Source organism: Eubalaena glacialis, chromosome 4 (genome assembly GCF_028564815.1).
Source record: "Eubalaena glacialis isolate mEubGla1 chromosome 4, mEubGla1.1.hap2.+ XY, whole genome shotgun sequence".
Taxonomy (NCBI): domain Eukaryota; kingdom Metazoa; phylum Chordata; class Mammalia; order Artiodactyla; family Balaenidae; genus Eubalaena; species Eubalaena glacialis.
The window spans coordinates 174,171,647-174,188,117 of NC_083719.1; the positions used below are offsets into that span (position 1 = coordinate 174,171,647).

Consider the following 16,471-nt stretch of genomic DNA (forward strand, 5'->3'; position numbering starts at 1 on the left):
TAAATAAATAAATAAAATTAAAAAAAAAAACAAAAAACCCACTTCAAGTGACTTTGAGCCAAGGGTCTGTTTTCATCCCGCCCCCCACCCCACTCTTCCCTTAACCTTTTCTTGGCCCCTCACAAATCCAGACATTGGACCTCTTCTTTGTAAATGTGGGCTTTTATTCACCGTCAGCTCCGGGATGGAAGGCGGGAGCAAGTCATGCACAGCCTTAATCTAGTTCCAACACCAGGCAGTGCTAGGCGGATGTCTCCAGAGAGAACACAGAGTGGGCTGCAGTGCCTGGAAAGTGCCCTCACCATTGTGGGGTACGGTGATCTTGCTGGCCACCTCTGAATGGGAAATGGAGACTCTGAGATGCCCAGTGGGTCACACAGCATTACAGGGGAGAAAGCTGGAACTGCAGTCGGCTATATCTGACAACAGATTCTCCATTCAAGCTCCCTTGACTACAATGCCCAGGACAGGGCCTGGCTGCATGACTCTTGCCAGGCAATGGTGGGGGCAAGTTTCCACGCCTTGCCAGGCCTTAGTTATTTGTCTATAAAATGGGGATGACGACACCACCTCCAGCCTTCTCAAGGTTGGCTGAGGGAAAAGCCACAAGTAAAAGCGCTTGGCATACAGTAGGTGCTTAATAAATAGTCATTGGGATTTGTTTTGTAAACACAAGGAAACTGAGGCACAGAGTGGGGAAGTCATTTTCCCAGAGCCAAACAGTGAAGCCAAGATTCCAACTTGGGCCTCACTGCCCCCCAGTTGGATTTTTCTCACTCGAATTTCATCCCTACAAGCCTCTGGCATATCGAGGGCACCCCCCAGGGGCTGTTTCAGACACATCATGGTCAAGTTCTCACCCTGGTGGGCATCAAACACAAAAAATCTTGTCCAGGGTGGACATTCTTCTCCTACCCTGGCAGTGTCCTTTGAGGCCTCTGCCTCCTGGGGCATCAGTGTCTGCTTGTGATGCGGGTGACCCCTCTGCCTAGATCTGGTGAACTTCTACTCATATATCAAAGCCCCAGTTCCCACACCTCCTAAGCCTATAGGACTGGAGGCAGACTCTAGCAAGGCTGGCCTAGGGATGGAGGCTATGATGGTGGGAAGTAGCCTTCAGAATCCAGTCCATCATCAAGATTACTTTGTTTTGTGGTGGAGGGGAATTGTTTACGGAATCTCCAAGTCATCCAAACTGGGCCTGGACAGGTAAGCTTGGCTGCATCCCTTCACATCTGTGGCTCTTGAGTCAGGGATGGGATCAAGTAACACAAAAAAACTTTAAAAGTACAGAAAAACCATAAAACACGAACACACGTTGACTTGTCCAAAGTGCTTCCTTCTCAGCCCAGGGGGCAGGGTCTACAGATGGGTCCCAAGTGCATGGGACAAGACCTGGGCAGCCGCCTTAACAGTGGCGGCTCAGTCTGGCTATCGCTTATAAAACGTAATAAATTAGCTGCAGGGATTTGCTGCTATTTACAATGCCACCCTAGTCTCCCTTGCCTGCCCCTATGGCCCCCGGATTGATCGGCTCCAGAACATGAGGGAGGCACCTTCCAGCAAGAAACGCGATCGCTTCTCATCTTCCAGGTGTCAGAGGCTGGTGGCTCAGTCTCCATCCAGGTGTCAATTTATAGAAAACACATTCCACAAAAAATGCGTTGACTTCCAGGCCAGGGAGAGGCTAGGTAGGAGGGATTAGTCTTTCTCATAGGGTCCAAGGGCTCCTGGCACAGCCTCAGCGCCCTCCACGGCGATCTGCGGCACCAAGGTGGGTGGCCCAGTGGCCTCCTCAGGTGGTTCGTCAAAGCTCACCTCCTGCACAGCCTCCTGCTTCTTGAAGGAGTCTCGGCGCTCGGACAGATGCAGCCGCCGCATGACCACCAGCTCGGAGTCTGGCCCGCGGCTGCGGCGCCCCAGCTCCCCATCGAGCCGCTCACCTGTACCCAGCTTGTCAGCCGACTGGCCTCGGCGCAGCCTTGGGGACCGGGCAGGCACAGGCGGATGCCCTGGCAGGGGCGAGGGTGAGCGGGGTGGGGGTGCTGGCACGGGCGGGCAGGCCAGCGGGGAGGGCGGGATGCTGCTGGTGGACTTGCGGCGGCCAGCTTTGGGGCGGGGTGGCCCAAGCTTGGTGGCCAAGCCATGCAGGGAGCTGGGTCGGGTGTGGCCAGCGGCAGCCGGAGATGCAGGGCTGCTGGAGCTTGGGGATGCGCTGGGTGGAGACACTGTGTCTGTGGGTGACAGGGGAGGGTCAGGGCCACCAGCCTCAATGTGCCAGCCTTGAGGTGGGGCCCTAAGACTGACTGCCAAAAGCCCACACTGTTCCCTGTGGCCACCCATCAGGCCTGGTTTTTCCTTTGTTTGAACAGGCTCTTCCTTTGGCTTAGATCTGGTGGACTCCTACTCATCCATCAAAGCCCTAGCTCCTCTTCACCCACTTCTCACCTAAATGACCCACTGAATCATTCAGCCAAAGGTACCTGCCCACCGTCCATCTATCCACCCCATGAGCCATCCACCCACTGGTTCTGGAAGTTATCCAGTAAGGGCCCTGCCTCTGCCTTTGTCCACTCCCTACCCCTAGGCCTCAGCCCCTGAGGATGCCTGATCTGAGAAAGACAAAGATGGCACAGATACCCCCAGCCCCATGAGGTCAGGGTAGGCCAGAGGGAGAGATAGCAGTTGGGGTCCCCAGAAGGCAGGGAGGGCCTCCTTCCCTGCCTCTGTGGATTGCCCCAGACTGTCTCTCTAGTCTGATGCTAACCCAGTGGGACTAGGGGTGTCCATCTCTGGCTGTCTCTCACAGACTGGGGACCCTCAGGGTTGGGCCAAGTCACCATCCTTTCCTGCTCCAGAACAATCTTTCCATGCCCTCTCTGGCTCACCCTCCATGGCTCCCTACTGCCCCCCAATTTAAGCCCAGCTCTTCGGCTTGATCCATCCCCAATCCCCTCTCCCTAGCCTCCCTCTAGATTTCACATCTCTCCTGTCTGGATCCCCTTTGTTCATGATGTTCCTTCTGCTGGGCACACCCTTCCCTGCCCATCCCAGACTGCCTTTGAGGCTGTCACATCAGGTCATTCCAGCCTCCCAACTCTGCTCACTCCCCCGCTGGGCTGACCACCGCAGCCCTAAGGGGCCGTTCTTCCCAGGGTGGTCCTGGGGGCTGCACCCACCTGCTGGGGCATCGGGAGCCGGGCTGCAGCAGGGCGTGGTGGGGCTGGGGGAGAGGCTGTGGGTGGGTGAGCCCGGGAGGCTCTCGCTGGATGACAGGGAGTGGTGGAGGCCGGAAGAGAAGCTGCGGCTGGTGTGCAGCACGGACGACTGTTTTGAGATCTTCTTGAAGAGCGACTTCCGCCTGGGGGTTAGAAACCCAGATTCTTCAGAACTCCTGCCCCCAGCGGCCCGGGCCGCCCAAACATGCCACAGGTCCTACATCAACCCTCCCCGGCAGCCAGCCCACCGCTCACCGGTCCTGCGTCTCCCGCCTTCGGCTCCGCTTGTTCCTGCGCGCCATGCGGCCCTTGGTCACATTCTTCCGTGCGGGGCCCACCTTGATGGAGGTGTTCTCCAGGGGCGTGGTCCGAAGGGCGATCTTGTTGCCACTCTGCAGGAGGGATGGCAAGGGGTCGCCTGTGTGCCTTCCATCCAACGAGCCGTCCATGCACCCACCCACCCATCTACTCATCCATCGGAAGCCCCGGATCCTAACCACCTGCTTCTTACCTAATGACCCCACCACTCACTGGGCCAAAGATGGATGTCTGCCATCTGTCCATCCATCCAATGAGCCATCTACCCACCCACCGGTCCCAGGAGCTATCCAACTAGGGGTCTGCCTCCTCACCTGTGCCCACCTCCCCGCCTCTAGGCCTCAGCCCCTGAGGACCCTTGGTCTGAGGGGGGCAGGAGGCAAAGATGGTACAGATACCCCCAGCCCCACAGAGTCAGGGTGGGCCAGAGGGAAGGTCAGGAGAAGGGGCACCCAGGGGGCAGGAAGGGCTTCCTGGAGGAGTGGCTCTGAGGCAGAGGGGACGGGGCATGCAGGGCCGAATGCGGAGTGGTATGGTTGGACGGGGAGAACCACACAGAATCGGGAGCTGAGGCCAAGGGGTAGGGATGGGGGTCACAGGAGCAGCCCAGAGGGTGGGCAGTGTTGGGAGATCCAGGGGCCCTGAGGATGGACAGGGGGTGGAGGCGGGGGTGGGGTTGGGGGCCTGCACCTTCAGCAGTAGCTCCACGACGTCCATGTGCACCAGGCCCAGGACCGACTCCCCGTTGATGTGGGTGATGAGGTCCCCGGCCCGCAGGCCTGCCTCCTGGGCAGGGCTTCCCTCCTCCACATTCTGGGGGTGGGGGCAGATGGCGGGGTCAGTGGCCTGGGCCCCAGAGCTAGAGACCCCAGCCCAGCTGAGTCAGCTACAGGCCCCCAGCAAGCTGCTGCCTTTCACACTGCCTGGTTTCCCAGACCTTTCAGAGACCAGTGGGGAAGGGACAGGTCCCGGGCTGGGGGAGGGAGGACAAAACACCCACTGTGCGGGAGCTTTGTGCCCACTTGAGTTCTCCATCCCTCTCACCTAATCCTCTCCCCAAAACTGACAAGGACCATTAAGACACAGGTGGCATCAGTTCCCTGCCCTGGGCTCCAAAACCTCATAGGCAATGAGTACTCGCCTACTTTCCAAGACTAACAAATGCAGCTCCAAAAGGGAAGCGCCTTGCCAGGGCAGAGCTGGGACTCAAACCAGGTCTGGCTGTTCCCGCCCATCCCAGGGCCAACTCACCCACACGACATGGTGCACGGTGTAGATGTCACTGTCACCCATGTAGACGCGGATTGCCCGCAGGCTGAAGCCGTACTTCTTGCCCGAGCTGTGGATGACAATGGGGGGCCGCAGGCTGCCACACACGGGGGAAGGGTCTCGGCTTGGAGAGGAGTCGCGGGACGACGGGTTTGAGGACAGCGAGCGTGGGGACAGGGGGCTCATGAGGGGGCCGCCGCTGCCGTCATCTGCAGGGATGAGGTTCAGGGAGGGGGGTCACTCCCTTGTGGGTCCCCTCACAAGGCACCTTCCCCTCCCTCCACACTGATCAGTCGGTTTGTTTTTGTTTTTGTTTTTGTTTTTTGGCCACATGGCGCAGCATGTGGGATCTTAGTTCCCGGACCAGGGATCGAAGCTGTGCCCCCTGCAGTGGAAGCTCAGAGTCTTAACCACTGGACCACCAGGGAAGTCCCCACACTGATCACTCTGGCTGCTTTGCTGCCGCTCCAATGCCCCAAACACCCTCCCCCTTCCCCTCCAGGCCTTTGCACATGTAGTGCCCGCTGCCAGGAATGCCAGTCCCCCAGCTGCTTCCCGTCTCCTGGGCTCAGCCCCGAAGAGCAGCCCTGGGAGCTTTGTGCCCAGGGACACATTACCTGGAGGGACCCCCTCCAGCTCCCGCTGGCCAAAGCAGCCCCCACTCCATGGTTAAAATGGACATGGACAGACAAGCAAAGACGAGGCTGGGCCATGGGCATCACCTGCCGTGATGATGAGCGACAGGGCAGACACTGAGGCTGACTTGGGCACGCGACCCCCGCTGGGGGAGGTCCTGGATTTCTCAGGGGCTGAGTCTCTCGGGCCCCCAAGGCGGCGGCCCCGGCCGGCATCCAGGGCCCTCGGCGTAGAGTGTCGTGCACCGGTGCTGTTGCTTCGTAGGCGTGCGTGGCTGAGGGCAGCTGTGTCAGCTATGGGGATCAGCAGGGTCAGGGGGTCAGTCTGCCCCTCCCCCATCTCACCACTTCGCCCCTCTGCCCTCAGAAGGCAAAGCCCCTTCTTCCCTGGTCGGTGTGTACACAGTCCAGCCTCCTGGCCTTTGTTCAGGCGTTCCCTCTTCCTGCACACCTTTCTTTCACTGCTCTCCCTGGGAAGCTCCACTCGTCAAGTCCCCTACTTCAAGAAGCCTTCCCCTCACCCCAGTCAGATTCCTAACTCCCACTCTTGGAGCTCTCCAGTTCAATTCCTCTCTCCCGTCCTAATCCAATGAAGCTGGGGGGTATCACCCTCAGACTGAGGCCTTTGTTACACAAGTGAATGTTGTCTCTAGAGAACTCCTACTCATCCTTCAAAACCCATCTCAAATAGTCCCTCCTGTGGGAAACTCTCCATGACACCATCCCTCCCACCCTGGACTCCACCTACCAGAAAGGCTTGAGGACTTGGGCATCACTGGGGTGGCTGCTGGGGGTGGGTCGGGCTCCCCTAGAATGAAGACAGGCCTTTTGCGGCCCACAGGAGCTGGGCCGGCTCCCTCATCCTCTGATGAGAAGGCAAATTTGGGCATCGTGTCCAGGTTGATGGTGTTCAGGAAAGATGGGCTAGGGCCCCGCTCAGGCTGGGAAAAGGATAAGTGGCAGGAGGAACCGGAGGATGTGCAGGACCTCAGCCTGTAGCAGGGAAGAGCCTGAGTCACACCTGCCAGGTGCCCTCACCCCAGGACACCCAGTCTCCCCTAGTGACCATACCTTAACTCTCAGCCTAGATTCAGAGGTAATTTGTAAATATAAGGTGAGCTCCCTCTGCCTGCTCTGTCCTCTGTGACTGCCCAGAGAACTCCTATTCAATTTTTAAAACCCAGCTTCCAACGCCCATCCTCTAGCAGACATTGATTATTTCTGTGAGTTTGGACATTGAAAGATGAAAGGGACTTCATGAGCAAAGGGTATTCTGGGCAGAGGAAACAGCGCAAGCAAAAGCCTAGCAGTGTGATGGTACATGGCTGCTTTAGGTTTAGTGTGGTTAGGAATGCAAAGCCAAAGGGAGTGATGATAGGGGCCAGGTTGGCAGGGGTCTGACAAGCTGGCCAATATGTTTTACCCTTTTCTACTGGGCCACTGGGAAGCTCTTTCCAATGTTAAGACTTTGTGGCTCCACCTCCCAGCAGGTTTGGAAGCTGGATCTGCTCCCCAGCCCACCTACCGGACCTCGGTGATGCTCAGCCGGCGCCCATAGTCCCCCTCACTGCTGCGCTCCCACCCTTCCTCCCGGTCCTCACTGAAGCTCCGTTCAGCAAAGGTTGGGGTGGGCTGGGCGGCCAGGAACTCAGAGCTGCTGTAGACCTGGGGAGCAATTAAAAATAACAGTAACGGGACTTCCCTGGCAGTCCAGTGGTTAAGACTTCGCCTTCCAATGCAGGGAGTGTGGGTTCAATCCCTGGTCAGGGAGCTGAGATCCCACATGCCTCGCAGCCAAAAAACCAAAACATAAAACAGAAGCAATATTGAAACAAATTCAATAAAGACTTTAAAAAATGGTCCACATCCGAAGGGGAGTTCTGGGCAGAGCTCTGGCCCCCGAGGCTTCTGAGGAGGGGCTGCTACCATCATGACAAGCATGGATTTCTGTACATGAGACCCTCTTGCAAACTGGTGACACCTACAGACCTCTTCTCAGAGTAGTATTTTTAAATGCATCAAATGAAATAGGTCAGGTTGCAAGCGAGGCTGATTATATTAAAATAATATTAGAATATTTTTTAAACCAGCAATATGGTACTATACGTGCCTCTTTAGTAATGCATTAAATAACAAGATCTAGCAGGTCTTATAAGTACCATAATTTTGAAGTAGTTTTGAACTTGAAAGATATTTTACAACGACTCCAGCGTGATGTGAAAAATCCATGATTTGTGTTGGTGACAAAGTCAAGGTCATGCTAATATTACTGTGATTTGTTGCTTATATTACAATTGGAAAACATGCCAAATTTCAGTTAGAGATTAGTGAAAATAAAGATGTAATTTATTCCCATGCAAGTTCACAAACCCTAGATTAAGAAGCCCTTCAATAAATTCTGATAGTACCTGAAAAAAAAAAAAGGTCTACATCAAAAAAAAAAAAAAAAACAGAAACAAAAAAAAAGTAACAACAACCGCATTCGTGGGGGACGGCTTAGTTGATTGTTTCCTACATGCCTGACACTTCCCTGAGTCACTTCCTCAGATCCTTACTTACCACATCTCTAAAGACGTAGAGTCTTTAGCCCACTGTACAGGTGGAGAAACTGAGGCTCAGAGTGGCCTGGCTACCAAGGGGCTACAGCTGGGGTTTCCTGCCTGGGGCCCAGACCCATAAGCAGGGCAGGTTTTTAAATCAAATTATAAACAAAGGAAGGAACTCAAGTTAAGCTGATGAGGCTATAATATAACACCCAGCATAGCAGGTCTATTCACAATTGCCCCAAAGTGGAAACAACCCAAATGTCCATCAATTGATGAGTGGATAAAACAAAATATGGTCCAACCATACAATGGAATATTATTCAGCCATAACAAGGAATGAAGCACTGACACATGCTACCATGTGGATCAACCTTAAGAAGCCAGACACAGGGAATTCCCCAGTGGTCCCACATAGCGTATGATTCTATGTATGTGAAATGTCCAGAACAGGTAAATGCATAGAGACAGAAAGCAGATTAGTGGTTGCCGGGGAGCGGGGGAGGGGGAAACGAGGAGTGACTGCAGCCGGGTACAAGGTTGCCCTTTGAGGATGATGGAAATGTTTTGGAACTAGATACAGGTGATGGCTGCACAACATCGTGAATGTACTGAATGTCACTGAATTGTATGTACAGTTTAAAATGGCTAAAATAGTCTATTTTATGTTACATGTATTTCACTACAATAAAAAAAAAGAAAAAAACCCCCCAAACATCTTGCCCTGTTTCCTGAGCACTAGCTACATCCAGGGCCCAGGCTCACCTTGCTGAACCGGTGGGAACAGGATGAGAACTGGGGGATCTCCGTGGATGACTCCTCATCATTCGTCTCGTCATCTTCAGAGCCCAGGTGACGGTAACGCTCTGAGCGCGCTGCGGGAGGGAAAGGCATGTGCGGCCCACCTGATGCTGGGAGGTGGACACAGGGGCTGTGGGGTGATGTGGGGAGGGCCTCCCAGGTGGGGAGACACTGTCAGGGCAAAGGCTTTGTGGTGGGACCAGGCTTGGTATGTTTAAGGACCAGAGGAGGCTTGGGAGGCATATTTAGTATCTGGGAATAAATCCCAGTTGTGTTCCTAAAAGCTGTGGGACTGTGGATGGGAATTCTTGTGTCTCAATTTCCTCACCCTTAAGATGGGTTACCCAGAGTTAGGTAAAATTGTGCATCTCAAACATAAAGGATGTTCCTCATCTTACAGAAAAGGAAACAGATGCTCAGAGAGGACCTCTAACATGCCCAAGATCACACATCAAGTTCTGGAGGAGGCACTGGAAGCCGAGGGCATTTACTCTGTGTTTGGCCAGAGCCCCGAGTGGGGAGAAGGAGATTTGTCTGAGCTCACCTGAAGTGCTTGAGGGGACCCCCTCCACCAAAGCTGAGCAAGGCACCCCACCCTCCTGTATGACAGGCAGGGCTCCATGCCTGGTCAGGGCTGACACTCAGGAGGCTGAACCTGCTGGGGGACCCCCAGGCAAGGGCTGCCGCACTCAGTGCCTTGGTTTCCCCTCCTGCAACCCAAGGTGGTGCGACAGCCTCCTGAGCTCAGACGCATAGGAAATCCACGCAGGGGGGCAGCCAGCAGACATGCCCCAGCTTCTTGGAAAGCTCAGGAAGTTGGAAGCTCCAGGCCCAGGGCGAGGCACCAAGCTGGGGTGGAGACCCTGTTAGATACACCTCACCACCCCAGGAGATCGTGGGACAGCACAGCCCGCCTCCTGGACCCCTGCTTACTGTCGAAGTAGCTGGTGTCGTCCTCAGCTTCAAGCTGCGGCACGAACTCGGCCTTGTGTCGCAGAAGACCCGCCCAGTCCAGTGTCCAGAAGAAGGGGTGCTGCTTTACTTCGTGGGTGCCTCCTGCAGACACGCCTGGCTGAGCCCTGCTGGTCCCCACCCCCCATGGCCCCCTGGGCCAATTATGAACACAAACTTGGCCAACAGAGAACCAGAAAGATGGGAGGGGAAATGAGCCATCCTTTAAGAGCCCATAGGGGAACCAAGCTAGGGCTAGAAACCAGGCCCTGCTCTTCCCTCTGCTGGATTCTGAGATCCCATCACCTGGAGAAACCCCAGAACCTTAGGAGGGGGCTTTTTCCACATGTTTCTACCCCATGGAGCAGAGCTGACTGCATGAAGCAGAGCTGACTGTATCCTGTTCCCCAACCTCAGCCCCCATAGTCCTCTCCAGTGGCCAAGCTTCATCCTGAATGTGATCTGTAGTGGCCACATAATGGGTGGCTGCATGAATATTAAATAGTCCCTTAACCACTATTTTGGTGGCTGGGGAAACTTGGGACAGTAGGATCCACTGGGCTGGGCCTTGGGGACCATAGGACAAAGCCCATGGCAACCTGGCAGGCTCATATACACAGTCTCAGTGCCCCTTGTCTGAACCAGACCCAGCTACCTGCTACTCTTCAAAATCTTATGCTCGTTCTTGGTGAGCTCCTATGCATCCTTCAAAACCCCAGTTTCAAGTCCCCCTCCTCTATGCAGCCTCTCAAATAGAGCCCTTGTTTACCCCAGCCCCCAACCCACCCACCCGGGCCCCACCCACACCTACGTACCAGTGCCCAGACGGTCCAGGGGGCTCTGTCGGAGCAACCTGGTGATGAGGTCCTGGGCGTCAGCTGGAAGGGCTTCGTCCCCCTCTGGCCACATGATCTCGTCTAAAATGAGAGGAGGGAATGAGGGACTGGGGACAGCGCTTCCTAGCACCTCCTACCACCTCCCCTTTCTATGCTCCAAGCCATCAGCCTCCTCTGCTCCTTCAGCATACCAGGCTTGGTCCCATACAGCCTTTGTTCTGGCTGTGCCCTCTGCCCTGAGCACCTTCCCTTCATCCATCTCTGTGGCTCCCTCTCGCTCCTTTAAGTCTTTGCCCACACGTTACCCCAGTGTGGCCCTTCGTGACTCTCTATTTAATATAGCACCCCTACCATCCGCCCCCCCGCCCCCTCCCTTCTTCCTGCTTCCTTCCCTCCTTGGCATTTTTTGCCTCTGATTGCTCCATAATTTGCTTCTTTATCTCCCTCACTGTCCGACTCGCCCTTGGCTGTGTCCCCAGGGCTCAGCTGGGGCCAGGCACGCCATAGGTGCCCAATCCACAAGTGGGCCTGCTCCCCCCAACCCCGGCAAAGGCAGGGGAACCACCGACCAGAGCCAAAGTGGGGCTGAGACTTAAACCTGGGCCTACAGGGCAGGGGGAACGCACCACTGACCACCTGGCCAAAGAGTTCCTCAGGGGTATCTCCGAAGAATGGCACGCAGCCCACCAGGAATTCGTAGAGGACGACGCCCATGGCCCACCAGTCCACTGGCTTCCCGTAGCCCTGTCGGAAGATCACCTCGGGGGCGATGTACTCAGGCGTCCCGCATACCTGGGCCAGGTGGGACAGGGAAATGAAAGACCGCCCCCAGCCAGGGAAGAAAGTGTGGGTAGAATTACAGGGATAGTTTATTTTCTCCTGCTTTTTTGCTGCAAAGTCTCCCCATGTCCTGGGCTCAGGCTTCAGGCAGAGGGAGGCAGCCCTGCCCACCTGCTTGTCCACGAACTCCCGAGTGTCCTTCTCGATGTGGCCCTCGTAGAGGTTGGTGGCCATACTCATGAGCCCGATCTTAGACAGGCCGAAGTCAGTTAGCTTGATGTGGCCGAGCGAGGTGATGAGCAGGCTGTGGGCAGGTGGGTGGTGCGCTCAGGGCTGGGGGGCCCGAGCTGCTTGGCTGCTCCCGCCCCCTCGCCCACCCAGAACTTGGTCCTACAGGAGGCGGCCCGACCCCTCCATGGATCAGAAAGTACTGCCCGTGCGTGATCACATTACTGAAAGAACCAACGGGTCTTGGGCAATATTACAAATTTGGCAAACATCTCTGTGCACCAACTGGGTGCATCTGGTGTCGCTCTTGAGCACCTGCTGTATACTCCACTGTGCAAAAATTAAGTTCCTGAGAATCACAGCATGTCCCCACTGGGCATTAAAACGTTTCGTGAACACCTCCTGGGGGGGATCTACAGCATGTTCTTGTACATACATCCACGATTTTAACAAACTGAACACTTTGTAAGCACCTATTGTTAAGTGAACATGTCTTTAGCACCTGCTGTGTACAAAAATATTTGTGCCCCTCATGGGCGCACCAGTTTTTTAAAACTTACACACCTACCATGTATCCCTGAACCCTCCAGGGCTGCACCTTCCCACCCCGTTTTTCAGATGAAGGTCCTGAGCTTGGGAGGGGCAGGTCCTGCCTTGGGGACACTTGGAAGATCCCACTCCAGGATGATCCCACAGAGGCCCGATGGGCACAAAGCAAGCAGCCTTAGAGCGTCGAGCACAGAGGCCCAGGTACACAGCAGATGCCAACACACATTTGCTTTGTTTTCTAAGCCACTCGCAAACAACAAGATGCCCTGAAAACATGCAGGGCTCTTAAGGCTTATGTTCACGCCTCCACATAGCAAGTACCTCCATTGGAGAAAGGGACCCATGTCCCTGGCACACAGTAGGTGCTCAATGCATGCTGACCTCAACATAAAAACTTTATAAAAAAACAGCTGCAGTGTTCGGGGACTGACACACAGTCATTGCCTAATAACTGTTGTTCCGATCACCTTTACACAGCTGGTGCCCAATAAATACACACCAGCTAAAAAATGTGCTTTATAAACTCAAAAGGGTCATCAGTGTGTGAGAAGTTAGTTATACTGCCGTCTGGGTTCCTTAAAACGGTGAGCACAGGCCCAGGTATACAGAAGGTGCCAAATACAGGTGCTTTGTTTTCTAAGCCACTTGCAAACTACAAGATGCCCTGAAAACATGCAGACTCTTAACGCTTATGTCCACACCTCCACATGGCAAGTACCTGAGAAACTCACACTTCTTGCCTGGTATCCAAAGGGCACTTGATGTAAGAGCAGCCCTTTCCTCTGTACACAGGAGGTGCTCAACTAATGTAGGGAAGAGTGCTTTGAAAATTATGAAAGGGTTACAAAGCATGAGGGATTATTCACACTCACACTTGCGTTTTTCAGTCACCCAGAGAGCACCGGGCACTCAGTAGGTGCTTACTAGAAGCTAGGATAAAATAAACACCCTAGGACTCTCTTTCTTCCCTGCACTAATACACAGCAGGAGCTCAAGACATGCAGTCCCTTTCTCTACACATAAGGTCTTGCAAAGCGCATGTCCCCGCTCTTTGTATATAGCTGGTGCCTCATAAGTGCATGTTCACTTCCCTTGTGTGGCAGCAGCTCTGTGAGTGCATGGTCCCTTCCCCTGTCCAGTCTGTGCCCCCTCACTTTGCCTGGCCAGCACCTCGATAAGTGCACTGTCCTTCCCCTGCGCACAGCAGGCGCCTATTAAATACCTGCTCTCTTCGGTACACACCAGGTGCTCAACATTGCCAAGATCCCTGCTTTCTACCAGCAGGGGGCCCATGATGCCAGCAGAATCTAGATGGTGGGGCTCCTGAGCAGCCCCAGACCCACTCAGAGGCCCCGCCCCCAGGCTACTCTGAGCCCCGCCCCCTGAGAGCCCAGGCCACTCACTTGTCTGGCTTGAGGTCCCTGTGCACGATGCCATAGTTGTGCAGGTACTCCAGCGCGAGCACTGTCTCGGCGAAGTACATGCGGGCCATATCCACGGGCAGCGGGCCCATGTTCTTTAGGAGCGTGGCACAGTCGCCGCCTGCAGAGGGGTGGACGTGCTCACAGAGGCCCTCAGCTCTACAGCCGTGCCCAGACTTGTGCCTATGTGCCCTCCCCACCTTCTGCAAAGTGTCTCCAATCTGTCCTGAATTGGGGTGGGGAACTGGGAGGGGTGGGAGGATAGGCAGACCCTGCCTTCTGATTTTCCCCTGGCAGGGCAGCAGCTCTGTTAAGTGCACAGTCCCTTCCCTTGTACACAGCTGGTGCCTCCTAAGTGCATGCTTCCTCTCCTCACCTGGCAGCACCTTGGTAAATGCACATCCTGCACCTACCTGAAGGCCCTGCTCTTTCCTGAACTGCAAACCTGATCCCACAACTCCTCACCCTGGTCCCCAACCCTCCTAGTCCCTGTGACGCACGCCTCCCTCCCTTCGCTGCTCTTGCTCTAGCCTCTAGGCCTCTGCCCACCAGTCCCTCCTGCCTAGGCTGTCCATCCGACCCCTATACCCTAGGGTCCTGCCCTCACACTTCTCTTTGGGATCCCCCAGTTCCAACTCCCTGAGGCTGGGACCCCATGGAGGACAGAGCAGACTGCGGGCTTGATCAAAGGAGGGATAAGGTATTTCTTCTGGATAAGGAGTAAGCTCTCCATTGCTGTGGAGGCATGCAAGCCCCAGTGACCGCACCTTCCACATATTCCATAACCATGCACAAGTGGCGCCGGGTCTCGAACGAGCAGAACATGCTGACCACGAACGGGTTCTCAGCGAAGGTGAGGATGTCGCGCTCCACGAAGACCTGCTGGATCTGGTTGCGAAGGATCAGGTTCTGCTTGTTGATCTTCTTGATGGCAAAGCGCTGCCTCGTTTCCCGGTGCCGCACCAGGTAGACGGCCCTGGGGCGGGGGGGCGGAGCCGGGCTCGCTGAGGCCCGAGATCCAGGTCCCAGCAAGCACTGGGACCCAACCTGGGTACAGAACCCAACCCGCCGTGCCTTTGCCTGTGCTGTGCCCTCCACCCGGGACACCTGTTCTCTTTACCCGGCCCTCCCTTCTCCCAAAGCAGCCACCCCGTGGGTTTAAGCCACTCTCCCTGGTGTCATATAAAGAGCCAAAGATGACCCCTAGGTTGTTTATTTCTTCACAGCCGACTGAGACCCATTAGCTCAAAAGCCCCGCTGCTACACACTCAAATTGCTTTAACTACAAGTCAAATAAGCAGATTTTTAGCCATTTAGAGCCTGCTGGTTTTGCATACCTTGTAGATAAGATAAACGCTGGGGCTACTAAAGACCCCAAGCTGCTCCTGCCCTGTGGAGCTCTCTGACCCAGAGACTCCCCACTGTGCTGCGGACACATAAGCCTGGACACAGAAGCCTCCTCTGCAAGCCCCCCTCCGTCCCAGACCCCACAACGGTCTTATGCTGTGAGGGACTCCTCCCCGCTCCCAACCCCCCCTCCCCCAAAGCAAATACGTCAAAGCGGCACTTAAAGAATGCTTGGCGCACGCTACTGCCATCGTGTGGCCATCTTTTTCCTTGCTCAGTCCCCAAATTCCTAGAACCCCAAACACCTGGGGCAAGTAAGGACCTAGATCACGGACAAGCCCTTCCAAGGCCATGCCCCTGCTGTTTTGTGCCTCCACTTCCCTCTTCAGGCCTCAGTTTCCCTGTCTGCACACTCAGGGACTGTGTGGGTTTCAGCCATCCCCATGGGCATCTGAGAAACGGGTCTACGGGGTACCCAAGGACTCACCCGTAGGCCCCATTGCTAATGAGCTTGATAGTCTCGAAGTCGCTCTCACAGGGCTTCCTCCGTGAAGGGCCGACCAGGGCACGACTCTGGGGGGGGTGGCAAGAGGGGTCAGGGTCCTGCCCCACCGCAGAGCAGGCTGTGTTCTTCCTGCCCCCAAGTCCCAACTGCTGGTCCTGGCACCTGATGCTACTTCTTCTCCTATACAAACTTCTCAAACTCAGCTTCCGAGTTTGAGCTTTTGCTTAAGCCATGCATGCCCTCCTTCCAGAAAACTCCTACACATTCTGCAAAGCTCCCCTTTCCAGTGCCCCCTCCAACCCTGCCCTGCCCAACCTCCATGGCAGGGCAATCTCACCTGCCCCCACCATCCCCCCCAAAGTCACAGGCGTTCATTAAGCACCTGCTATATGCAAAACCTCAGCAAACAGCAAACCCAGCCCTTCTCATGGCCACCTGGTCTACTGTCAAAAGAACAAGACAGGTAGGGCCGCCAAAGCTCTGCATCTTACTTCTGGGGACTCCGGTGCTGGGGGCTGTCCTCCACTGTCATCAAGGTGACTCAGAGGCACCATCTCTGTAAAGTGAGGGAGGAGCCTCAAATGGGGTTTCTGAGCCCTGCCCATCCACCACCCAGAGACTTCCAGAGGCCTCCAGGGCTCACCCTGGGCTGGGGAAATGGTGCCTCCCCTGACCAGCTCCCACGATACTGTCATTCAGCCCCTACTGCGTCCAGGTGTTGGTCAAACCCAGGAGGCTGGACTGAACAACGACTAAGGAACCTTCTAGAAGGGCCAGTGGGAAGCCCAGGCTCCGAATGCTCAGCCTACCTTGAACCCTGGCCCCAAGTCTTGGGCCTGTGAACACTGGCTGTGACGCCACCCCTCTGGGTGATGGCTCCTAACATCCTCCTCAGCTCAGGGCATGGCCCAGGGGAGCCCCCTTAGTTTCCAGCCCTGGGGCTTAGCAGAGGGGCGAACATCAGCAGTGACGGTGAACATCAGCAGTGACGGTGGCCATGAAGACAGTGTCTTGCGGTCACAGAGCAGGGCTAAGATGGGGCAGTGGAGCCTCAGGGTGAGGGAGGCCCG

The 16,471-nt window shown here is 55.5% G+C and overlaps 1 protein-coding gene across 7 annotated transcripts in view; it reads right to left on the reverse strand.

Annotated features, from left to right (window-relative positions):
- Nucleotides 1-142: 142 nt before the first annotated feature.
- Nucleotides 143-16,471, reverse strand: part of MAST3 (microtubule associated serine/threonine kinase 3) — a 28,942-nt gene continuing 12,613 nt past the window's right edge. For all 7 annotated transcript variants that reach the window (XM_061190249.1, XM_061190245.1, XM_061190243.1 and 4 more), the window contains 17 exons: nt 15,893-15,957; nt 15,384-15,469; nt 14,317-14,525; nt 13,532-13,670; nt 11,523-11,655; nt 11,198-11,363; nt 10,551-10,652; nt 9,718-9,840; nt 8,749-8,858; nt 6,966-7,105; nt 6,189-6,433; nt 5,528-5,734; nt 4,788-5,014; nt 4,227-4,349; nt 3,474-3,610; nt 3,180-3,361; nt 143-2,234 (listed from right to left, as the gene is read on the reverse strand). In XM_061190249.1, coding sequence (XP_061046232.1) covers nt 1,702-2,234; nt 3,180-3,361; nt 3,474-3,610; nt 4,227-4,349; nt 4,788-5,014; nt 5,528-5,734; nt 6,189-6,433; nt 6,966-7,105; nt 8,749-8,858; nt 9,718-9,840; nt 10,551-10,652; nt 11,198-11,363; nt 11,523-11,655; nt 13,532-13,670; nt 14,317-14,525; nt 15,384-15,469; nt 15,893-15,957 — 2,927 coding nt within the window. In that variant the 3' untranslated portion in view covers nt 143-1,701. The remainder of the gene's footprint in view (nt 2,235-3,179; nt 3,362-3,473; nt 3,611-4,226; nt 4,350-4,787; nt 5,015-5,527; nt 5,735-6,188; nt 6,434-6,965; nt 7,106-8,748; nt 8,859-9,717; nt 9,841-10,550; nt 10,653-11,197; nt 11,364-11,522; nt 11,656-13,531; nt 13,671-14,316; nt 14,526-15,383; nt 15,470-15,892; nt 15,958-16,471) is intronic.